This window comes from Phytophthora cinnamomi (genome assembly GCF_018691715.1).
Source record: "Phytophthora cinnamomi strain GKB4 chromosome Unknown Contig127, whole genome shotgun sequence".
Lineage (NCBI taxonomy): Eukaryota > Oomycota > Peronosporomycetes > Peronosporales > Peronosporaceae > Phytophthora > Phytophthora cinnamomi.
Genome location: NW_027151060.1, coordinates 326,720 through 349,578, shown reverse-complemented (window position 1 = coordinate 349,578; position 22,859 = coordinate 326,720). Strand labels below are relative to the sequence as shown.

The 22,859-nt window shown below is 53.9% G+C and overlaps 9 protein-coding genes across 9 annotated transcripts; 5 read left to right on the top strand and 4 right to left on the bottom strand.

Annotated features, from left to right (window-relative positions):
• Positions 1–595: 595 nt before the first annotated feature.
• On the bottom strand, positions 596–1,336 carry IUM83_07116 (Liver carboxylesterase 2; the record flags this gene model as incomplete). Its single annotated transcript, XM_067931380.1, has 1 exon — positions 596–1,336. The coding sequence occupies one exon, from the start codon at positions 1,334–1,336 to the stop codon at positions 596–598; it is 741 nt and encodes a 246-aa protein (XP_067780441.1).
• Positions 1,337–2,023: 687 nt separating this feature from the next.
• IUM83_07115 (Liver carboxylesterase 2) lies at positions 2,024–2,629 on the bottom strand (the record flags this gene model as incomplete). The annotated part of the gene is made up of 1 exon (XM_067931379.1): positions 2,024–2,629. One exon carries the CDS (start codon positions 2,627–2,629, stop codon positions 2,024–2,026), a length of 606 nt encoding a protein of 201 aa, XP_067780438.1.
• Positions 2,630–4,003: 1,374 nt separating this feature from the next.
• Positions 4,004–6,122, top strand: IUM83_07114 (anoctamin-like protein; the record flags this gene model as incomplete). Its single annotated transcript, XM_067931378.1, has 3 exons — positions 4,004–5,016; positions 5,067–5,792; positions 5,888–6,122. The coding sequence occupies 3 exons, from the start codon at positions 4,004–4,006 to the stop codon at positions 6,120–6,122; spliced, it is 1,974 nt and encodes a 657-aa protein (XP_067780439.1).
• A 311-nt stretch (positions 6,123–6,433) lies between these two features.
• Positions 6,434–7,086, top strand: IUM83_07113 (putative atp-dependent protease; the record flags this gene model as incomplete). Its single annotated transcript, XM_067931377.1, has 2 exons — positions 6,434–6,926; positions 7,016–7,086. The coding sequence occupies 2 exons, from the start codon at positions 6,434–6,436 to the stop codon at positions 7,084–7,086; spliced, it is 564 nt and encodes a 187-aa protein (XP_067780436.1).
• A 652-nt stretch (positions 7,087–7,738) lies between these two features.
• IUM83_07112 (Kelch repeat-containing protein) lies at positions 7,739–9,825 on the top strand (the record flags this gene model as incomplete). The annotated part of the gene is made up of 7 exons (XM_067931376.1): positions 7,739–7,742; positions 7,834–7,989; positions 8,072–8,227; positions 8,290–8,463; positions 8,542–8,719; positions 8,963–9,695; positions 9,745–9,825. 7 exons carry the CDS (start codon positions 7,739–7,741, stop codon positions 9,823–9,825), a joined length of 1,482 nt encoding a protein of 493 aa, XP_067780437.1.
• A 986-nt stretch (positions 9,826–10,811) lies between these two features.
• IUM83_07111 (Ubiquitin family protein) lies at positions 10,812–11,677 on the bottom strand (the record flags this gene model as incomplete). The annotated part of the gene is made up of 6 exons (XM_067931375.1): positions 10,812–11,078; positions 11,144–11,158; positions 11,235–11,291; positions 11,357–11,400; positions 11,473–11,532; positions 11,596–11,677. The coding sequence occupies 6 exons, from the start codon at positions 11,675–11,677 to the stop codon at positions 10,812–10,814; spliced, it is 525 nt and encodes a 174-aa protein (XP_067780434.1).
• A 140-nt stretch (positions 11,678–11,817) lies between these two features.
• On the top strand, positions 11,818–17,239 carry IUM83_07110 (SCN circadian oscillatory protein (SCOP); the record flags this gene model as incomplete). Its single annotated transcript, XM_067931374.1, has 11 exons — positions 11,818–12,195; positions 12,285–12,471; positions 12,554–12,648; positions 12,732–12,957; positions 13,032–13,082; positions 13,509–13,536; positions 13,599–13,842; positions 13,913–14,214; positions 14,288–14,376; positions 17,078–17,096; positions 17,176–17,239. The coding sequence occupies 11 exons, from the start codon at positions 11,818–11,820 to the stop codon at positions 17,237–17,239; spliced, it is 1,683 nt and encodes a 560-aa protein (XP_067780435.1).
• Positions 17,240–19,168: 1,929 nt separating this feature from the next.
• Positions 19,169–20,538, bottom strand: IUM83_07109 (Makorin-like protein; the record flags this gene model as incomplete). The annotated part of the gene is made up of 4 exons (XM_067931373.1): positions 19,169–19,677; positions 19,752–20,305; positions 20,403–20,438; positions 20,516–20,538. The coding sequence occupies 4 exons, from the start codon at positions 20,536–20,538 to the stop codon at positions 19,169–19,171; spliced, it is 1,122 nt and encodes a 373-aa protein (XP_067780264.1).
• Positions 20,539–21,430: 892 nt separating this feature from the next.
• On the top strand, positions 21,431–22,821 carry IUM83_07108 (Phosphatidic acid phosphatase; the record flags this gene model as incomplete). Its single annotated transcript, XM_067931372.1, has 4 exons — positions 21,431–21,833; positions 21,912–22,264; positions 22,323–22,610; positions 22,678–22,821. The coding sequence occupies 4 exons, from the start codon at positions 21,431–21,433 to the stop codon at positions 22,819–22,821; spliced, it is 1,188 nt and encodes a 395-aa protein (XP_067780298.1).
• Between the last annotated feature and the right edge of the window lie 38 nt (positions 22,822–22,859).

Below are 22,859 nucleotides of genomic sequence, written 5' to 3'. Positions count from 1 at the left end.
ATCGTAGGCTTTCTGCGCATAAGGTTTCTGTGTTGCCCCCGTCTTGCGCCCGAGCCATCAAAAATGGACAGCCGAGGTTTTCATCGCCAGGACATGATGATCCGCAGGAATCGCAGGATCGATCGCGATGACGCCCGAGGGCGTCATGCCGATGACCGTCACTGCAGAGCTGCAATTCCTGCCAGGCATCATCTTGTGTAGGGAACCCCACCCGCGGGATAAGCAAACCCAGGATGACTGCCTAGCTTGTGCTCGGCTTGCAACCATGCGACCGCAATGCTCCAAAGTGAACGCATATTGCTGGCGCCACGATCCTGGGCCGGTGGTCAACACCAGCCCACTGAATCTGGGGCCGGTCGAGCAGACCTCGCCGAACTGAAGCAAGCGCATTCTTAGGCGAGGCAGCCAGGCACAGCCAAAGCACACGTGTGTAAGTAAATGATATTGGCCACATGACGACAGCACAGCGGAGATAACGGAGACGGAGGCAGTGGCTGCTACACGAGGGCAAATGTACTTTGTACACGTTTGATAAATAAGTTAGGAGCTGTCGAGCTCTACATGCCGTTGTCCAGGCCCGGCGAACGTAAAAAATCTACCGCTTGGAGGTGTCCAAGCGGTCCACGAACTTCTCGATTCGGCGACGGCACGCGTCGCGCAGCCGCTTGGCCGACAGGAAGTGTTTCCACGGAGACTTCTTCTGCTCCGCGTTGTAGATGACGAGCGTGCCCGTGTACACCTGCTCCACCTCCTTGATCTCGCGGTGCGGCATCTCCGTCTCCGCCGACTCGGCCGCCACGGAGCGTTCGTAGGACTGCGTCAGTTGCGCCGCGACGTACAGCGCGTCGATCCACTCGCGCGTACGCTCGCGCTCATATGGGAAGAGCTCCATGCTCTCTCCGGAGGGGCCCCGGGCGATGACGCTGCCGATGTTCGTGGTCCGGACGCCGGCGACCGCGATCTGCACGACGGCCACCACGTCGTCCGCGCCCTTGGAGAGCCACAGCAGCTCGTTGCGCAGGTGCGCGTACATCTTGAGCCAGCAGTCGGCGTCCTTCTTCCAGTACATCCAGCCCTGCTCGCAGCACTCCTGGTCCTCGAGCTCCTCGTCCACGTCGTCGTAGTCCTCCATGAAGCCCCCGTACGAGCTCGAGGCGGTCGAGAGCGACGTGAGCGAGTCCGAGGACAGCGAGCCCGAGAGCGACGACAGCATGCTGAAGTTGCCGAACGTCGAGCGCAGGCTGCTCGTGGACTTGCCGCAGGCGGAGCTGAGGCTCGCGCGCTGCTGCTGCTTCTGCCGGCGCGACGGCATGGCCGTCAGCGACAGTCGCCGCATGCTGTCTCGGTCCGATGCGGCGCAAAACTCGAAGTGATCTACCCTGGGGCCAGGGCAACGAGGGTCTATGCGACGACGCGAGACGGGGATAGGAAAATCTACGTGTTGTCGAGTCCGTGCACGGTACCGTACGAGTCCAGTACAATTGAGGGGAAACCGCCCGCCGCCCCGTCGATAGGCGATCGACCACACCACACCGCCCACGCCGCGCGTGTGAAAATGGAAGGCACCCACATCAGCGTGCGGCGTGGCAGCAAATTTGCTCGCGGAATGGTCGAGCATGGGCCCTCGACGCCTTGGCATCCACCCGCTCGCGAGGACCGTAATACTCGGCGACGGCAAATCCCGCGCCGCGGCCGCCTCAAGCCGCCGTCCACAATCAAGGACCCTGGGCAGGGACGGGCTCGAGCAAATATTCGCGGACGCCAAGGGCGTCGCTGCTTGGACTTGACTCATCCGGAAACGTGCGAAACGTGTCGTGTTAAATAGGTCTGGAGGTGGCTACACCCTAGGATAATAAGTTGAGGCGCCCTGAAACGACTGCTTGAGGCGTTCGGCCACCGAGGGCGCCCACCACCACGATCGGTCTGAGAAATTCCGCGGCGTGGCCTGCGGCAGACCGGGCGAGTGGGGCTCGGCGGATCAGGGCCGCCGGGCGACAATGTCTCGAAGCTGCTGCTGCCTGGATCACCGCGTGGGCTGCACGAACGTCTGCCTCCAGCGCGCGGCCATCCACTCGATGGCGGCTTTGTAGCGCGCGCGCTTGCTGGCGCGGCGGTAGGTCACGAGGCTGCCGCGATAGGCGCTGTTGCGCGGCAGCCGGCGCGCCTCGATCTCGGTGATGCGGAAGAACTGCGTCGTGAGCGCCGCGGCCTCCTCCAGGCGCTGGCGCCACACGACGAAGCTGTCCTCGTCCAGCAGCCAGATCTCGATGTCCTCGCCGTTCGGGTCCACGATGCGCAGCTGGCGCTGGCCCGACACCTCGACGCTCGAGACGGCGATCTGCAGGAACATGGTGCGGCTCGAGTGGTTGCCCTTGAAGAGCCACAGGAACTCGTTGTCCAGCACGCCGTACACCTTGGTCCAGCAGTGCGCGTTGTTGGCGTCGCGCTGCCAGTACATCCAGTCCTCGAGCGTCTCGGACGACGACGACAGCGACGGCGACGCCAGCATCGTGGTGCGCTGCGAGGACACGCTCGAGATGAATGTGCTCGCGTCGCTGCCGATGGTGGTGCTGTTGCCGCGCCGCTGTATGCGGTGCTTCACGAGGCTGGAGAACGATGCGCTGTTCATCCCTGCTAGCCTGCCTATCTGTCTGTCCGTCCACCCGCGTCAACCGTCGAGTGCTGCTAGAGATTGCTGTGAGCGCCGGCGAGTGAAAGCGCGAATGTGGCAGCCCGGCGAATGTATGGTGGCGCGCACCTCGAGATTCATGAGAAATGCAGTTCTGAACTTTATTGACCCCTCCGGGTCGGTCATATGACGCCTCGCGGTGAAATGTACCGAGGGGAACCAATACCCTTTGCTACAAGATAGGTTCAGTCAAATCGGATTGAGAAGGCGGCGGTCGAAGGAAGGCATGGAGGCGATCGTCCAAGACCTCTTTGTTCGAATATACGACATCTGATATTTGATCGGACAGAGAAAGCCTCCGCTGCTTCGTCACGGCCGCTGGCCGCGCGCCATTGGCTGCAGACGGCTCACACGGTCGCAGCAACACCAACAGGGGGTGGTGATACGGGCGGCGCCGTCGGGATCGCCGACACCACCTGCTGCTGCTGGCTGGCAACCAAGCAGCCCCGCGGCTTAACATCGGCTGCCTGCCGCGAGGTGACGAGGACGTTCGTGTGGTATGAGGAGGCTCGCGCCTGGGAACCGTACCGCGCTCCGTAGCTCGCAGGGCAAGTAAAATCCGAGACCAGCGTCGATCCCAGATTGAGGAGATCCGTTCGCCTCAACCCACCGCTTGCCAGCTATTCTTGCTTTCGCCGCTGGGCATACGAGGTGGCGACCAGGGTCCTGTCTGTCGTGGCGGCTATAGCTGGCTGTAGCACCGGCGCCAGCCATTACTCGTGACTCGCCCGTCACGAGTAATGGCTGCCGCTTGGAGCGCTGCTTGGTTTAACCAATGGTCAAGGCTAGCACCGAAACGTTTGTCAGTTCGCAGGTGGGGCCGCACGTATGATAGCCGCCGTAGCCACGGCGTTTCCTGGCGTGCCGCTCGCGGGCTCTATGCCTGCGGGGATTGCTGCGCCCGCAGCACTGGACTATTCCGGCAATCGCTGGCCACGCCGGCACGGCGAGCGACAACGGTTCAAGATCGGCGCTGCGGATCGTGCGTCTGCACAATCACTGCCAGTGATTCACTGGCTGGCCATGCGGCATTGCCAACGTTGCGAGGCCGGCGATGCTGGGGCGAATCCCCCGAGACAGCGTCGCCATCTGTAGTGGCGGCCTATTACTAGCCTGCAGGTCCTGCGTTTCAGTAGGACTTGCACAGCAGGCTTACCTTAGGCGAGCCGAACGGGAATCGGCGCCACCCGAAATCTGGACTTGATTTCAGCCCGTATTTTGGTGAACCATCAAATCCTGGATACACTGTAAATCAGCCCGCCACGATACGATATGACCTCCCACCAGATCCTTCCTGGCGGCGGCATTTTCGCCATGACCGACCCGTATCCGCAGCCCCAGACCGCCGAGGTGCGTCTGCGCGTGCCGCTGGACTACGGCACGTCCACCGCGGAGGCGCCCGGCCGCTGGGACTACGTGATCGTGTTCCCCAATCCGCCCAAGCACGTGATCGAGGTGAGCGACGAGCGCGACACCATCATCAATCGCCTGCGCGGCGCGGGGCTGCGGCTGCGCCTCTTCTACTCGGTGGGCAAGGAGCTCGTGTTCTGCAAGATCCGCGCGCCCGAGGAGCTCATGCGGCGCGAGGCCGAGGTCCTCAAGATGCACCTGCAGCTGGACCCGACGGAGCTGCGCCGCGCCTCGTTCAACGGCATCCCCGAGTACGGCATCGCGCCCTTCCCGATCCGCGACGTGAAACAGACGTACAGCTACTCGCCGTTCGACTACATATTCGCGCCATACTTCCAGGCCCGAGACTTGCAGCACTTCTACAGCAAGAAGGGCCCCAACGGCTCGCTCTTCTCCAGCACCGACCGCATCGGCCTCATCGAGCACATCATCACCAACCACCAGACAGGAGCTGGCCAAGACATCGACCGGCTGGTGTACGAGGAGATCATCGTGGAGACGTATCCGTTGCACGAGGAAGAGGAGAAGATGGACCTCAAGGAGCACTGGATCGTGTGGAACACGTCCCCCATGAACCAGCCGTTCGACCGCATCTGCCAGTACTTCGGCGTCAAGGTGGCCCTCTATTTCCTGTATCTCGGGCACTACACTAAGTGGCTGCTGTATCCAACACTGGTGGGCATTGTCACGGGCGTTGTTAGCTACTCCATTCCTCACGATGACTACAACACCGTGTTCGCGTACATCTCGCCGCTCTTCGGTGCCTTCATGACCATCTGGATGACCATCTACCTCGAGAACTGGAAACGACTTAACTCACGAGAAACGCTTCGTTGGGGCACTGCGCACTTCTCAGAGACAGTGAACCTTCGACCGCAGTTCTACGGCGAACGCATCCCGTCACCGATCAACGGCAAGTCCACGCGATATTTCCCTCCGCGTGAAAACTGAAGCGTGTGGCCTATAGCTGGGTCGTCATCTCCTTCCTCATCCTGATTGTGTTCGTGATCGTCTCATCGATTTTCATGCTGACGTACGACCTTACCAAGGGCAACGACTCGGACAAGCTCGTGCTGGATGACTACAAGTATGGCTCGATTGTGTCTTCTCTGGCAAATGTCGTCCAGATTACCATCATGACCAAGATTTACAACTACGTGTCGATTGTGCTCGTGGACCAGGAGAATCATCGTACGGACATGGAGTATGAGAACAGCCTCATTGTCAAGACTGTGATCTTCCAATTTGTCAATAACTACGCAGGTCTCTTCTACGTGGCGTTCCTCAAGGAGGGCTTCGAGGGCTGCGATATCAGCTGCATGCATGAACTCGAGTACATGCTCGCCATCGTGTTCTGCTCGCGCCTGTTCGTCGGCAACATCACGGAGGTCGCCATTCCGCGCTTGTTCGTGTATATGAGCAAGTACCGCCTGCTGGGTCACTTGGACGACTACAAGAAGTCTGATGCCGAGCGCGAGCTCTTTATGGCGCAGTACGACTGGCATGGCACATTTGATGACTACACCGAGATGGCTCTCCAGTTCGGCTTCACCACAATGTTCGTTGTGGCTTTCCCATTTGCGCCCCTGCTCTCGTACGTGAATAACTACTTCGAAATTCGTCTGGATGCGTACCGCCTCATTTTCGAGTCACGCCGTCCTCGGCCGCGTAACGTCCGTAGCATGGGTTACTGGTACCTGGTTCTGCAGGCCTTTGCAGCCATCTCGGTGTGCACCAATGCCGCCGTGGTCGTGTTTACGGGCGACTTTTTCAACCATTTGGACACAGCGACCCGCGTTTGGATGTTCTCGTTTTCATCGGTGGCATGTTCTTATTCAAATACTTCCTTGAGGTATGTATCGACGACGTGCCCGAGGACGTGGCGGTGCAGAAGTACCGGCAGGAGTTCCTCATCAGCAAGTGTCTGTACCACATGCCCGACGACGACGTCAACTGTCCGATCGGCGACGACTGCGACGATCCGGAGAACATGCTCAGGATTGACGACGAAGACTCTTCGTGAGCGTAATTCACGTGTATGAAGCCTGTTGCCCAGCGGGGCAAGAGGTTGCGTGTAGCTTTTCATGGTGACCCTATCTTGTCAAACACCGAAATGTCGTGTTTCAAAACTATTTCTGCGTGTTCGTTAGATGGATACATTCACCAAAAATGGCGTGTTTGACTATGGTTTCGCGTGTTTGATGAGGCACTTTTCAGCCAATCGTCGCGCCGATAGAGGCAGCTCCGGCTCGGTTCTGCGTCTTCTCCAGGAACGCACGACGAGGGCGAGACGGCGCTGGTTTTCCCGCGGCCGAGGCCTTCGGCGAGCTCGGCATGAGGCGTCTGGCGAGCGTAGGCACATCGCTGTCCGCCGTGGGGGACGGAGATACTCCACACAGTGGCGACAAGGCGACAGGAGGAAGAGACGAGGACGCTCGCCGCCAGCAGGACGACAGAGAGGAGAAGGCCGCGCATATCGATGATGCGGACGAGGAGTTCTTCGCGTCGGGACACTTCCAGGCGGACGACGGCGCGTGGGCTGGCTTTGAAACCGCGTACAACGTGCATCTGCAGCTCGCGCCGGGCCCGCAAAGCGTCTCGTGCCCGATCTGTCTCCGCGTGACGCAAGTGCCCGTCCACCAGGACTGCGGCCATGTGCTGTGTTTCTACTGCATGCAGCAGTCGTTCGCAGCTCTGGGGATTGTCCGCTGTGTCAAGCCCAGCAGATTTTTAAAGCTGGGAAGAGCGATCTGTCAGGTGCAATGGGGCGGAGATGCCAACGATGAGCTACTCGTACGCTGGAGCGAGGCAAGACCTCCATGTTCCTGTAGGTGACATTGTTATAATTGTGTGTGAGGATGGATTTATCAGGTGACTAACGGTATGCGTGGTCGGATGATGCTAATGCTCTGGTAGATCGCTCCGTTGCCCGGCATTCATCACAACAATTGTTGTTGTGGCAATGCTTCGATGTCTGGAGCGAGTAGAGCACATTGTGATCTACTTCCGAATTCGGGCGACGGTTCACTCCAGCTGGACAACCTCAGCGACATCGATGATGTCATCGATCTCGCTGATTTGGTGTCTTCAGATTCTGAGCGTCCATCGCCTGCAGTCGCTGCGCGAACATCTCTAAGTGGTAGTTTTGTTCCAGGGCCACCGCGATCTCAGCGGACATCTTTTAGAAAGATGAGTGGTGGTTCATTTGGCTGTGTATCCATCACGGGAGAGGGAGCGACTACAACCTTGGCAAGAGGTACTCGAACTCCAACAAGTCAGACTGGAAAGCGGAAAGCAAGACCACGCAAGATTAAACGCGAAGAGCTCGCTATTGCCCATCTAGAGTGGGAAACGATAAAAGCACAGGGAACCCTACCAGAGCCACGGTATGACTGCGGATTAGCGCTGTATGGGAATCTTCTCATTGTTGTCGGTGGGATTGTCGGCAAACTGCGACTGAACGACCTACACGTTTTGGATCTTGCAACGAATCATTCGCCTCGGTGGATCCAGCCGCCGATTAGCGGTACACCTCCGCCGCCAGGAAATCTTCTTCAGATATTTATCATTGAGGGCACGCTATATGCCATCGGTGGCACGATTGACGGCAAATTTCTCACTGAACTTCATGCGCTTAACCTGAGTACGTGATTGCGCTTACGTTTTAGGTTTGTCGCGTACAGATTACCATGGCGTTGCTTACCTTACTGTGTGCTGTGCCCTTCTTATTGTAGCATCGGGGGACTGGAAATGGGAGAAGATGGAAGTGGCAGGAACACCACCATCTATGCGATACTGGTACTCACTGACGGTGTTGCACGGTATGGCGATTTTGTATGGAGGCTACGGCCACCCACAGCGGCTTAGCGACACCTTTGCACTACGATTCGGTTCGTGATCAATGCAATGACGAGTGTGCTATTGGCAGCAGCAGCAGCTCTAACATGCTTTTATACGAAATCGTCCAAGCAGACCTTGAGATACCGACCTGGCAAATGCTTAAACCTCATGGTGATGCCCCAGGGCAATCGTCAACGCATTCGGTATGTGTCATCAAAGATCGCATGTACATATTTGGCGGATATGACGGGAAATATCGGCGAGGTCAATTATTCGCTTTCGAGATTGGTAAGAAGTGCACGGTTGGAATTCTGTAGTGGTTGATCTAACTTCGACGCACGTTCGCGCAGATAGTATATCCGAGGATGTTATCAGTTGCGCGTGGCGCAAAGTGGAGACCCTAGGGTGTGCACCGGCGCCGCGCTATACTCACTCCAGCGCTAGCATTGGGTCGCAACTGATTGTTTACGGGGGCAACACGGGCTGCTTAAAAGGCGATGCGTACGTGCTGGACCTTGGCAACGGTACGTCCCATGGAAAGCTAAAAGCTGCTGCTCAAGAGCTCGTAGTCTAACAACTACTTGTGCTGGCTATACGCGCAGGCGACGATGTTCCGACGTGGAAATTAGTCAAAAGCGACCCCCCTCTTATCCCTCGTGCTTGGCACCGGGCGGTAGTTTACAACGACGCGATGTACGTGTTTGGAGGCCGCACTTCCGAGGGCAACGACAACCAGGTGACGCGCGCGGCACTCTGCGCTGCTGGCAATACTGCCGCGCCGTGAGTGGCGAAGGCGTCACTTCAAGTTGTAGAACCCCCTACCGCCCAACGGTAGTACCGCCCTACCTCGGAGTAGCCAATCACAATCCAAGGATTAGAATAGTGCATGTGATTGGCCGAAACAAGTACTGACGTCTTTGGCTCAGTCATTTTCTGTCACATTGCTGCGATGCCAACTCTTCCTTGGCGCTGTGCGGTCTCTCTGGCGCTGCTATGTAGTCTAACTGCTGCTACGCCCTACAGCTCCGGTGCCAGTGGCAGTGGAAGCGCTTTCGTGGAGGTTTCACCTGTCGGAGATGGCTCAAGGAGATTCTCCCACCACGACCACGCAGCTGCAAGCTCCGACGTCGCCGAGATTCACTTCTCCACGCGCTCAGAAGCCGGAAGTGCTGATTCAGCTGTCGATGTTGGAGTTGCATCAGGCGACGGAAGTCAGGACAAGCTTGAGGTCATGGCCTACCCCCTGGTGACGGAGCCTCTGCTGGTGCTGTCAGAGACGCAAGCGAGTGCCGTGAGGTCAAGTGGATCAACAGCGCAGGAAGAGGCGGTTGATATTACAGTATCTCAAGTTGTGCTAGGTTCGTCGTCGTATGATTTACCAAGGTCGAGTGAGCCGCCTGAGGAGATGCATGGTGTCCCGTCCAACCCGACCCTCGTTAACGCTGTGGCTTTTGACGGACGTGCTGCGGTGTCTTGGAAAGCGCCAGATGACGACGGGCTAGATGTTATTACCGCATACGAAGTGGGTTGGTTTGACGAGGAGGAGAATGTACTTGTGGGGACGCAGAGGGTTACGTCGGCCTCGGTAAACTTTGTCACTCTGGCTGGACCGAACGCAAGTGCGTCAACTGCTGCCGTGGAGTCGGTGCCAACGTCGACAGTTGTGGAGCCGCTGGTCAACGGACGCTCGTATTCGTTTAAAGTTCGCGCGCACAATGTGAATGGATTCTCAGTGTGGTCGGCCAAGTCGTTGGCGGTGAGTCCTCTTCACCCACCTGATTTGTGTGAACGACTTTCATGCTCAGGCCACGGCACGTGCTTCCCCAATTACCACAACGAAAACCCCCTCAATCATCGGCAAAGGCGGGCTCTGGCTTCTCACCTGAAAAACACCAACACTGCTATCGATGAGTACTCATTGGACGCACTATGTGTTTGTCGACCAGGGTATAGTCCTCCAGATTGCAGTGCTAAGACGAGTGAAGATGAGGCGCAATATGTGTGGAAAGTGACAGAATGGAGTGAGTGTGATAGTGGTTGCGGTGGTGGCAGGCAATCGCGCAAGGCAGTGTGCTTTGATATTTCAACTAATGAAAAGGCGCCATCGGAGGAGTTCTGTACGGACACGAAGCCGTCGGTCACTGACATCTGCAATGGTATTGAATGCGGCTCAAAACGGGTGGTCGTAAAATACAAAGTTGAGATGAGCTATGACGAAGTCCTTTTTTCACCTACCGCTATGGAAGCATTCGAACTTGCTTTCACTACGGAGGTCGCATCCGCGCTACAAATTTCACACTCACGATTGGAAATTACGGCGCTTGAACGTGGCAGCATCGTGGTATCCTTCCAGATTCTGCCGGCATCTCGTGTTGGCGAGAAATCTCTGAATGACATTGTCGAGAATCTGCAAAACCAGTTAGGCAACGAGACGAGTGTCTTAAGATCGATGGGCACATTCGCTCGACGAATCGAGCCGAATGGTGCGAAGTTAAGCTTCTCAATTGCTGATCAAACTGTTGCAGGGGGTGCAGAAGATATCTCTATCGCTGGCCTAATTGGCACAATGTTCGTGCTAGGCTTCTTCGTGTCGATGTTTGGTTGGTTTTTACGAAGACGCCACTACCGCCTTCTCAAAGACCTCGATGGACGAAAGGAAAACGAATTCGGGTCTGATGCTGTCGACGTGGAGGCATCTAGTGCTGGCATGAAGCGTATGAGTGTCAAGAGCATGTCAAAACTAGAATCAAATTAAATGTTCCATTAGCTCGTGTTGCAATGATCCGATCAGTTATGTGGTAAAGTGGAATTTTTCGAATGAGGTCGAGCAGTTGCAATTGCAACGTTGTAGTTCTTGTGTAAATTCGTTGTGCTACTTGCGCGAGCGTTCAACCAGTCCGACGTCCTCCACGAAGTCGAACTTACCGGACAGCAGTCGGTTTCGGTACTTTTCGAGGTACTCGAGCAGTGTAGGTGCAAGTGGCCGATCACCTTTTCCGTCTTCATTAAACTCAAAGACAGCGTTTCTGGCGCTTGTGTCTGTGATGAGCGCCCCACCATCAACATTTGCGGCGAATGGAATGTACGCCGAGTCCCAGCCCTTAATAGACCCAAGTGATTCCGCATTGTTGATGATGTCCTGACAGTAAGAACATCTACAGTGTTAGTAAAACCGATGCCACCTTTTATCACGTTCAAACCTACATTGGCCGACAGTGACTGCAGCACACGGACAGAACAGCACAACGTCAAGCGTCAACATCAATGCCCCCATTAGAAAAACAAAACTCCCAACCTTGTAGTCATCGAACCAGATTCCTCCGCTCTGTGTCGTCAACAAGCTGCGTAGCTCCTACAATACCAGTGATCAATTCGTTAGCTGCCCTCGTGCTTCTATAATGCTTTTAACGCACAAACCTCCGGAATCTCCATGCCCAGCGTCTTCTCCAACGCCTCAATATCTACCCAGAACCGAACCCACAATGAGAAATCCCTTGCCGGTACTGTCAAACGGCTACTACCAAGTGCCCTACCAGCGTTCTTTTCCACTGCAGACTCGAGATCCGCCTTGCGCTGGAACCAGCTCACGATATCTAACGCATACAGTATCAGCTCCCTTCATTCTCCGCCCCTTCCGTCATCTCCGGCCAGCTCACCGCGGATGCACTGATCCCGCTCGTCCACGTCCATCGCGCCCTTGCGCGGGTTGCCTCCTGCCACGACCTGTACGCCCGACATGCTCTTGATGCTCGATCTTGGTGACTGCCAGCGCGATCTTGGTGGCGAAAGGTTGCGATCGCGGATTGGCTGAAAAGTCGACGACCATCACTCCGAACTTCGTGTACACCACATCAACGGAGTAGATTCCGCACTTGTCAATGCGGATGGAGGTCGGGCGGGAGGCGAGCGCCGCGGCGGCCGCCGCCGAGGGCTCTGTAGCCTCCGACGCGGCACAGAAGGCCGCCCAGCGTATGCGCAGGCTGAAGGAGGAGCGTCAGCAGTGGATTGCCAAGCGTCAACAGTCGATGGCGCGCCAGGAGAAGCTCCTGAAGCTGCTCGAGCTTCAACGTGCCAAAAAATCGAAGGGCGAGCGAAACGCGGGGAACGCAGCGATGAGCGAGCCGGAACCCCTCGCAACTGACGACCGAAAGGGCGAAGATAAGGAGGCGAAGGCTGCAGCCGCGATTGCAGCGCTGGCTCTGGCTCGAAAGAAGGAGCTGAAGGAGCTCCAGGCTCGAGCGCAGGCGGCACAAGAGGTCTGTGGGCGACATAAAACCAGTGAAAGCCTCATAATAATTACGTGAGTTGGAGTACTAACGGGTTTGCTTTACTACCGATTGCACAGAAGCAGGAGCAGGCGGCGAGTGTGCTGGCCAGGAACCTGAAGCAGCTGCTCGCGAGAAATGCCGAACGATCTCAAGCGAGCAAGCGCAAGCGAGTGGAAGAGACAACCGAGGACCCACCGAGCAAGAAAGTTGCTGTGGGGACTAACGCAGAAGAGATCGCTGCTGTTGCTCCGGATATGCACCCTTGTGAGATCCTGCTTGTGGGATGCTGGTTGGGCTTGATCGAGAGCTGAGCTGACGAACCATGTGCATGACATTTTTTGTGTAGTTGCTGCGGGAGCGGATCTAGATGTAGCGACTCCAGAACTCGCTGGGGCTGCGTGCTTTCGCATTGCATTGCGCCACCTCGCGCAGACGGGAACGGTAACTATTCAAGCTGTGATAAATACCGAATATCTGAGCTATTGTTGTATCTAATGCATTTGAATGAAAATGTGTGCTTAAAGGTAATGTCACGAGAAAAGCTGGAGCAAGAGTTTAGCAACTACACTGGGAAGCGATTATACGAAGTGATTGACAACTCGTTACTGGAGCTCTCATTAGCGAGCGTGAATGCCGTTGGAAGCAAACGACCTATGAATCCACCGTCGTCCAATAGACAACAAGGTGTTGGTTGTTGGCAACCAGGGCGGCAATTCCTAAAGATCTCGACGTTTTCCACTTCTGATGCGGGTAGGCTTTGTGTTCTTGTCCGATGCTCTGTGCCACAGCCATCGTGTGTATATTAACCCGACGTCATGCTGTAGATCATATCCAGGCACTTCTCGATGTTGAGAAGCAAGTTGTTGTCGATGTGTGTGACTCACTATGGATGGAAAGAAAGGGTGCAGACAGTACAGCGGTTATCTACAAGCGACGGCAAAAACAGTTTTTGACAAGTTTGCTGGGCGACTGCCTGCTGTCGCCTAACTCCTTTACACTCTCAACTATACTTTCCGCCTGCGTTGGAGTCAACCTTAAGGGATCAACGAGCAGCTATAAGAGACGGTTCCCTTATCAGTCGTACGGACAAATATCCAGCGTTTTCGATAAGATGGAAGCATGGCTCTGCGATCAAGCGAAGAAAAGCGCACCAAACAATATTTTATCTCTAAGACTGGATGATGTCAATCATCTCCGTGGTTCCAGTGGCCACTTTTATTCGGCAAAGTACGCTAAGCCATTCTCGGTCACCAGCGATTCCGTTGTAAAGCAACTAAGGGAAACCGGCTCGCTCCACTCAGCTGTTGCAAAGAAGTTTGATCCAATGAAGTACGTACTGCGCACTTGACTTCGATATTGTGGGATTTCTAACGTTGGTGTTTTCCATGCAGGATTTTGTGTCACTATGAACTGAACGGAGTCTGCAACGACAAAAACTGCTCTAATTATCACCAAAAAGATTATGAGCCAGTGGTGAGCAAGATTAAGGACAGTATAGGTGACTGCGCTGATGACAAGGATGGAAGCGTATTGCAAATGGATAAAATGGACCAATTGCTGCTTGCCTTTGCTGAGTTCCGAGGACGAATCATGACTAAATGGCCTGTGATATGCACTTCCCAGAATTCCGTAGCGGTAAGTGCCGACTCTTACACGATGGATGCTCACCCGCTTACTGATTCGACGCCTTTTTAATCGAACATAGACAGAAAAAGATCTTGGTACAAATGCCATAAATTCTACGCTGCCTGCAACTGAACCAGAGCTAGACGTGGGGCAACAAGCTCAACAAACAGATGATGGCGCTGAAGAAAACAAAGATGATTTCCTACTGCTCGATGTTCCAGAGGAGCTTCCTGCTCTTGGAGATACCCGTTATTTTGACGATGTCGAATCCAGAAATGTGAATGGCGTCTCATTACAAACAAAAGTGGAGGAGGATCCAAACGACACTGATGCGTGGCTTCTTTTGGCTATCTCCCACCTTGAGCTTGATGTTGGATTGAGGTACGTAATTTTGCTGTGGAGGTAATGCGTTTCCTTTTTGATTCTTATGGATACGTTCGTTTTATGCTTACAGCGACGAAGCTGCAAACCTTTCTGACGATGCTCGCTTGCAGCAGCAGCTCGTGTTTCTGTGTAAAGAGCTCAATACGGTGCACCGCAACGGTGCCCCTCGCAAGCTGAATATCGAGGAGTCAAACCTGAAGCGATGCTTGCATACACTTTCTCGAGCTTTAGAAGTCGAAGCCAACGCGTATTGTGAAGCACTGTGGCTGTTATATCTTCATCTGTGCGGGCAAGTTGCAAACAAACAGACGGAAATTGATATGGTAGAGCAAGCCGTCCAATTTCTTCCAAGCTCTCACGCGCTATGGCTACATTACATCTCGACGTATGACTTCGATTCAGTGGGCATGGCAGAAGGTATATATTGGAGACTACTTGAGCATCTTGCTCGAGTGAATCAGGGTGAAGATGGACCAGCCTCCAACTTAAGTCCCAAGAAGGATCTGTCTATTTTGTTGACGGCAATATGTTTTCATCTGTGTATTAAACTATGGCGTGCTGGCGCCACAAGGCGCGTTCTCGAGCTCCTTTCGGCGCTATTGCAGATTGGTGATTCCACCTCGGAATTCGAATGGTCTAAAATGGTGCGTGGCCAATTACGCGGTGATGAAATCATCGTAATGTGTTTAGTTCTCGCCCATGCCTTGCTTTTCAACGAGCTGCCCAAAGTGATTGAGTACTGGGTAGCTGCGAACAGTTATGAGAGTGTCCCGATCAAAAGAATGTCGTATACTATCGAATCCCTCGCGAGCCTTTACACCCAACTTGAAGAAGAAATCTTCGATCGAGCTTTGGTGGCGTATGAACTCGCGTTTCGTATGTATCAGAACAAATGTCATGGCGCACAAGCCGGCGATGTTCTTTTGAGTAATTGGATGCTTCTATTTGGCTTTCAAGACGAGGCTAAGAGAGACGAGTCTCTGAGAGCATTTTTCAACGACAAGATGAGCATAATCGAGCAGTTTCCTGCAGCTTCGTTGACTGCGGCGAAAATAATGGCGTCTAAGCCAAGCAGCGAGCAACACGTGCATCGTTTAATGCTTACGATGATGAATCAGGGCTCGAAAGCTCAGTTTCCGGAGGCTCTCCATCATTATTTATTTGCTTGCCGTCAGTATCCAGCGCTTGTAAATGCATTGGATAAGGCGTTTCCCAGTGTTATGCAACGACTAGCGGGTCTTTTGGATGTTGATATCGACAATGTGGAGAAATTTATTCAAGATATTATGCACGACACTAGTAACATATCGAAAGCACGTGCACTGAAGGCGCTGCTGGATGCTTTGCTGGCTGCATGGATGGACCAGTTCACACTGTTGTGCCGTCAAGCTACGCAAGAACAACTCTTAGGTCAGCAGCCGAAAGAGCGCGCAGATATTTACTGCAATTCTGAATCTCCCGCGCTTTCCCAGACTGGCCACCACACACTGCTGGCCCCGCACACTGGCTTCTGGATTCATTTCGAAAGTTGGCGGATGGGGAGCATACTGCGCCGCCTTACACGTGGGGAGATCGTCCGGGTTGCAATGTACTTCCACGTGAGCCGCCAAGTTGTCGAGCGCGGAAATGGGATCAACTCGATGGGAGATCGAGTAGCAGCTGTGGTCAAGTCAAGAAAGAGTGCAAGATGGACCGCCGCCCCGCTGCCCTAACCGCCCGGACGACTCTCCCCGCGCAACCTGCCGACGCCACGCGCTGACGCTGCTGCGCCGAGGCCTGGAACGCTGGATCGACCTCGACCGATTCCCCGTGTCACATGCGCACGTGCTCGACTCAAGCGATGCGGGATCTGACGACGATGGAGGGCTCGGTTGCTGACGATGAGCGTGAGGCGAAAACTGAGAGCGACACTTGGACGGAGGGCTCGCGCCTCCCTGCCAGCGCCCATGGAGCATATCATGAAGTCTAATGGTGGAAATGATTACCGGCTCGAACATTTGCTAAGTACAAACTGATGCGAACGGACAGACTTCCAACGTCATTGCCATGCGATGCAACATCTCTCAGCAAGTGGGATCCTCGTAGCACCCGAAGCCAAATCGTGTGCCCCTCAAGTATGTAGTGAGATCTTAGATCCATTTTTGTGTATGTAGTGCGGCGGAACAAGAACGCCTGCGCCTCTCTGGACTGTGTCTTGCTTAGTGCCAACTCTAGATCTCCAGCCCTCCCACATTTTAAACGCCTGCGCCTCTCTGGACTGTGCCTCGCTTGGAGTCAACTCTAGATCTCCAGCACTCCCACAATTTTATAATCAGGAAAATGAACGAGGCGGAGCGCTGCGCAAAAAAAAAACAAATGGTCATCTATTTCCGAACGGAGGTAGTATGTGGCATTGGATATCTGTCTCTTGATGGGCATCTTGCTGGAACCATCCGCCGCCATCGACGGATTGCAAATGGTTCTGAGCTCGTCTTACTTTGGTTGCTTATCCCTCGAAGCACGGCAGCTCTCATGGATGCAACGTTTTGTATTTGAAGTGGATTTACTTCAGCAGGACGATGTAGACACCTTACAATGGAGGGAGCACCAAGCGAACTTGACAAAATTGTTTCACAAGTATGTAATTGAAATGAGTGTGGAGGCTGAGATGTTACGCCAAGCATCCAAACGAATCAAAGACGACATGGAGAAAAATGCTGTCGAAGACGCTGTGTGTGATTGCCTTTATCCGGAGCGACATTGTTTGATGACATATGATGCCAATCTGGAGCTCTTCCGGCTATGTCTTGCTGCAGTAGCAGGTCCGGAAAAGACTCATTTTTATGCCTCATTCACCGATTCGCTGGCACTGTCGTCGGAGTTCTCGCTTGCTTTTTCAGGTACGAGCACACTTGAGTTTTGAAGTGGATTGCTAGGGTTTCGTCACACTTACCATTGTCTCAACCTTGTTATGTGCAGATGTCGCAATGCACGAGTGGGAGTTGCTCGCCGCACGAGCGAGCTTACGAAAATGCCTCGGTAGGGTGAAAACGCAGCATTCCCAGATATTGCAAGCTTTAGTTGCGGTGGAACTGCGGCTAAGAAATATGAAGGCAGTGTCAAGTTTGCTCGAAAGTGAAATGCAAGCAGAACCACTCCTCTTAGAGACTTGGCGGCTTGTAGTAGGTCTGGAAATTCTGTTTGGAGAACCATCGGTTGAGAGATCACAAAAAATCTCCGCTGAAATGGAAAAGCGGCAGTTGGTATTTGCATGCAACACCTTCGGTGATGATAAATTATCGAGCGAGGGAGTCCTTTCTCTAGTCGGAGATTCTGAAGATACGTCGCTGACATTACGTGGTCTTCGGTTGGGATTCGTTCCAAGTGCTGTACTGCTGAAAAATAAGTTGGTGTCGTTGGATATCAGCGCAAATGAGCTCACGGAACTTCCAATTGGTATGAGCCGCCTCAAAGCTCTGCAAAAACTTGACGTATCAGAAAATGGCTTGGTTGAGTTTCCTGCGTGCGTTGGCAGACTAACTCAGCTGCAAGAGCTGAGATTAGCCCACAACAACATAAACGCGGTACCAACCTACGCGTTGCCAAATCTGAAAACCATGGATATTCGTTGGAATGCAGTAACACAACTTTCCGCATCAGCTCTAGCTGCGCTCCCGAATTTGAGGGTGCTCCACACTAAGGGTAATGCGATTCCCGAGGACGAGCTCGCAGAAATCTCCGACCTGCTGTCTAGGCGAAAAGATGCGGCTTTGGAGGCTCGAACCGCTGGAAGTAAATCAATGACACAAACAGGAGAGAAACCGAGTGAGGCTTTGTCGGATAACCCGTTAGTTGAAGAGCTTTCATTGTCAAGTGCGGATGTGAACATTGAAGTTGCCGAGACCCCTGACAAATTGATCACCGCTGAGGAGGTAGCTACGGCTCTTGACGCGAAAGAAGCCGATGGGGATCAAATTATGGGTCAAGATAACACTAGCCCTGGCAAGGAAGCAGCAGATCGTATAATTGAAGACGTCGACCAAGCCTCCCCGTCAATAGAAGACCAAACGGAGACTACTGCTGAAGAGCTTGTCACTGTACTTATGTCAAAGGAAGATGATGACGACCAAACCATGGATACTGCAAACAGAGTTATCGAGATCGAGGATTCAACGTTGGCGACGGTGGATAATGCTGCTGGGTCCCAGGAAGAGGTGATTGAAGTAGACAGCTCAGGCTCGATCGATGAAACTGAAAACAGCAACAACGTTATCGATCTCATGTCAGAAGCAACAAGTGATGCGCTAGCACCTTCGACGAGCGTTGAACCGCCTGGAAGCTGCACGTCTGAGAGTTTTGGACGAGGCCATTCTGACACCACCACGGAAGCCCTGGCCCGACGACAGTCTAGTACCGAAGTAGCAACTATCGCGCGAAGAAAACTAGCTGCATTTATGGAGCAAACCCATGTCGATGACCGTGCTGAAGTACGCAATCGGAACCCGGCATTGTGGCGCGAGTTCGTAGCGGCCAATCTTCCAGTAAAATCTGAATGGCCAGCATGTAAATGGTGTCTCGCGCCCAATGATGGTCACAACCAGCGCTTTAACTCTACCGTGATATGCGTGCAGTGTTTGGAAGAGGCTGTTCGCGTGTTGAAGGAGCGTAAGGGGACTCTGGAAGTGACTCAGGATGGCGTTTAAGAACTCAATAAATTCCATAATATCTCGTGCTTCAGAAACAGCATCTTGGCTAGGTTTTGTTAGCATTTTGGGTTTGATTTCGCTGACGAAAAGCGGTTGGTAATGGTGATGATCGCGCTCCACAATGAGAGCGGTTGTCGATCGTTCTGAATGATTCTCTTTTTACTCCCCATACCATCGCATTTCCTTTTCGCTTTCCGAATAGTATTCAGTGAATACAACTACCCAACCATAAACTTGGCCGCGCGAGCGTTGGGCGGCCTTGGTTCTTAATCTGAGTCGAATTCGTCATCCGAAAAACCGTAGTAGTCGTCGTCTGAGTCATCTGAGTCGTACAAGTCACCAACCAGATCAAAGTCGTCCCAGTCCGCAACTTCAAAGAAGCGGAAAAGGTGGCTGTATTGTTGCAGCAAGGACTGCAGTGCTGCATCACCACCTTGGCGACCATTTCGGCCACGTCGCGGCTTCATTGAGCGCTTGGGACGATCCAAGTGCTTCACGTCATGGCCTTCAGCGTCGCGATGTGCGTAAAAGCAGCGCGGTCCGAAGGGACAGCTACCAAAGAGACCGTTGAAGTACTTACACTCGCGCAGAGCCAAGTGACTTTTGTACGCCTCGACTACCTTGCGTTTCTCTTCACCTTTGCAGAAAATGAGCGATGGCACGATGAAGTCGCTGGGGACTCGACAAGCTGGGCAGGCGCGAATCACTTCCAGCTCCATATCTTTCGACTGACGCCACGAACGGAGGCAATCCAAGCAGAAGCAGTGATCACAGCCTATCCATTACACATCATGACTTGAGTCAGTCTCGACACATGACCTAGTACCCCCACTGCAGACAGAAACTCACCCAGCAACCCAAAATGTTTGCCAGACTGGACAATATCGTCGAAGCAGATACCACACGTGAAATCTTGCTGGTTGTCTTCGCGGCTCGTAGCCGCAGCACTAGCTGGAGCGTTGTTCGACGCCATATAACCGGCACCCGGGGACCTCGCAGCTCTCGAAGTAGTGTGAGCTGCGGTGGAGGTCCCCGGCAACATGGCAGGATTGTGGCGAAGCCGGCAGTGCTCTCCGTACTTGCAGTTGCCGCGCAGGAAGAACGGGCAGTCCACAAGCGCCGCCGCCGCCGACAACCCGTCGGCCTCGTCCGCCGCACACTCGCTCACCTGCGCCGGGAGCGTATGCGAGAAAGTGCAGCGACTGCCGTAGCGACACTTGCCCAACACGAAGAATCGGCACAGCGCAGTCGTTGGCACCACAGCGGCAATAGCCGAATTGGGGCGTGCAGCTTGCGGCACGCTGCGCTTCTCCTCGTACGCCTCCTCCTCCGTGTTGTGATCGTTCAGGCTCTGCGCCGCCAGTCGACGCTGCAGACTATCGAATACGCGCTCTCGCTCGGAACTGGAGTCGGACCGATAAAACAATAGGAAAATATCAATAATTTATAATTTGTCATCACGGAAGAAATAAAAAATGCAGGTGGGAGTTTCCAACGCACCTGGCGCCGCCAGCAGAGGCAGAACTGGAGTAGCGACTAGAGCAGGGAACACGGAGGCAGTTTAGTACGTGCAGAAGACGTGTAGATCGCGAATATCGCGGCGCTGGGCTCACCTGCGAGACGTGGAGCGCCGCATGACAACCGGAGCTCTTCGCTCGATCTTTCTTTTCAAGTCGGAGGTTTGGAATCAGATTGTACCAGGATACTGGTACGCAGTCTATGACAGCCAATCACAATCGAATTTCAGAACTTTTACTTAAACCAGCTTATGGTTTAAGTATTAATAAAAGTTCTGAAATTCGTTCTGAACGAACTTGCGTTTTCATTGGCTAAACTCACATGCGGACACAGAACGAGTTTCGAAACGAGTTTTCAAACTCGTTCCGGTTTTGGACTCGTTATGTATGGGGTTAGCAGAACGAGTTTTGGTGTGGTCATATGCTAATTTTATCCACATCACTACCAATGCATTGTGCTGCGAGAGGAACCCCAGCGAGGCAAACTCACGCTGCCTCTTGCTGTAGGACTGCGCACGGAGGTAGACAAAGTCAGCATTTGTCCCTGTGTGACGGATCTCACTTGTATGTGGCTTGCAGGACCACTTCGAGCCTCTCACCAGTGTGTGAACTGCTATTACATGCCCAGAACTTGTTCTGACCACGTCAGTTGGCGTTTGGGAACGAACTCCGAAACGCTCTGCTTCGACCATTCTACTAACCTTCCCCCACTTTGAATCTCAGTACGGTTTTACTTATTATAGACCAGGGCCTTATTGATAGGGCTAAACGTGCTCGCAGTGAACATTGGCGAGGCACTTATCTTGTGTCTAACGGTGGAGTGTCGAAGCTCGCTCTTTACTTTCCTTTGACAATCGTACTGTACATGTATTACCAACCTGGAGACCAGAGAATCCATAAGCCGGAATGCAAGATAGCAGCTTGCGATCTGCCGCCAACCCGATGGCGTGTTTACTCTCGGCCGCTACACCTTGCAGCCGTTCATTCCCCAATTAGTCAGCGGCACAAGGCATGGCTGCGAACGGCGTCAAGGTGTTGAGCGAGAAGGACGATGTCCAATCGGAGTACACCACGATGGTTCGGTCTCCGCCGCCGTCGCTGCCCGCAGTCATGCACTCGTCGACGAGTGGGGTACCGCACCACGGGAACCCAACTGACGACGGCGACGATACTCCCATCGACATCGCCGAAGCTGGTTCTATCCGGCCACCCCAGGGCGCGGTGCAACGCTTCGTCCGCCACTTCCGAGTGCTGGAGTTCGGGAGCGCCATCGTTCTTTACCTGCTAGCGATTGTGTTTGCGAAAATCAAAGTGCACGAACGCCCGATTCCTGGCATTAAAGTGCGTTTAAATGCTACTGCAGTTGCGTGGTCGCTTGACCCGTCCATCGACGAGATGAAGCTCAAGGAAGAAGGTATAGAATTCTGGAGATGTCAGATTGCGTAACAAGACACAAGTATCTAACTGTTGTTATGCACTGTGCGACCCCCAGTGCCGATGTGGCTGCTGCTGACGTTGGGGATCTGCTTGCCAGTAGGAACCAACCTCGTGGTGAACTACGCGCTGCCGGCGTTTTGCCAAGTACGAGTGATCGCTCACGATACGCGGGACTTCCTGCTGAGCCTCTTCCAGTCCATGGCTCTCGCCACGTTCCTGACGCAGTTTACAAAGAACATCACTGGTCGCTTTCGTCCGAGCTTCTATGACATGTGCAAGTGGAACCACGATGTCGTTTGGGATGGAGTCACCAACTTGTGTACGGACGCTGCTGGCGAGAAGGAAGGCCGCAAGAGCTTTCCGTCGGGCCACGCTTCGTTCGCGTGGGCGACCATGCTCATTCTTACGGTAAGTTGCCCTAGTGTAGGGGTGTCTATTGCAACAGCTAACGATGGCGTGCCAACAGCTTTACCTATTAGGACGATCGCGGTTGAACTGCGAGAACCGCAGCAACTCCACACTGCGCGGCGCCAAGAAGTCCCTGATGCTCTTCATGTGCTGCGCACCGGTCTTAATCGCTGCATGGGTCTCCATCACGCGCTGCATCGACAACTGGCACAATTACAGCGATATCTTGGCTGGCAGCGTCATTGGTGTGGCGTCTGCGCTTTTTGCTTTCAACTACAACTACGGGTCGATCTTTAGTTGGGATTCGGCGGGCTTGCCTCTGGAGGAGATCCACGAGCGTCGTACGGTAAGAGATCAGCAGGACGAATTCTAAGGAGGAGAATTGACAACTTTAATCTTCTGCATTTTCCTAGAAGAAGGCGAAGAAAGCGAGGATTGAGCACCTCGACCCGCAGCCGATGCGGCGCCGCAACTTTGACTCACGTCCGCCGCTGCTGAAGCACATGTCGAGCGATTGCATCGTCGATTTTAGCAGTCGCAGCCGCGACTCGGCTTAATTAAAATGGATCACTTCAGCATTAATCACGATTAATTT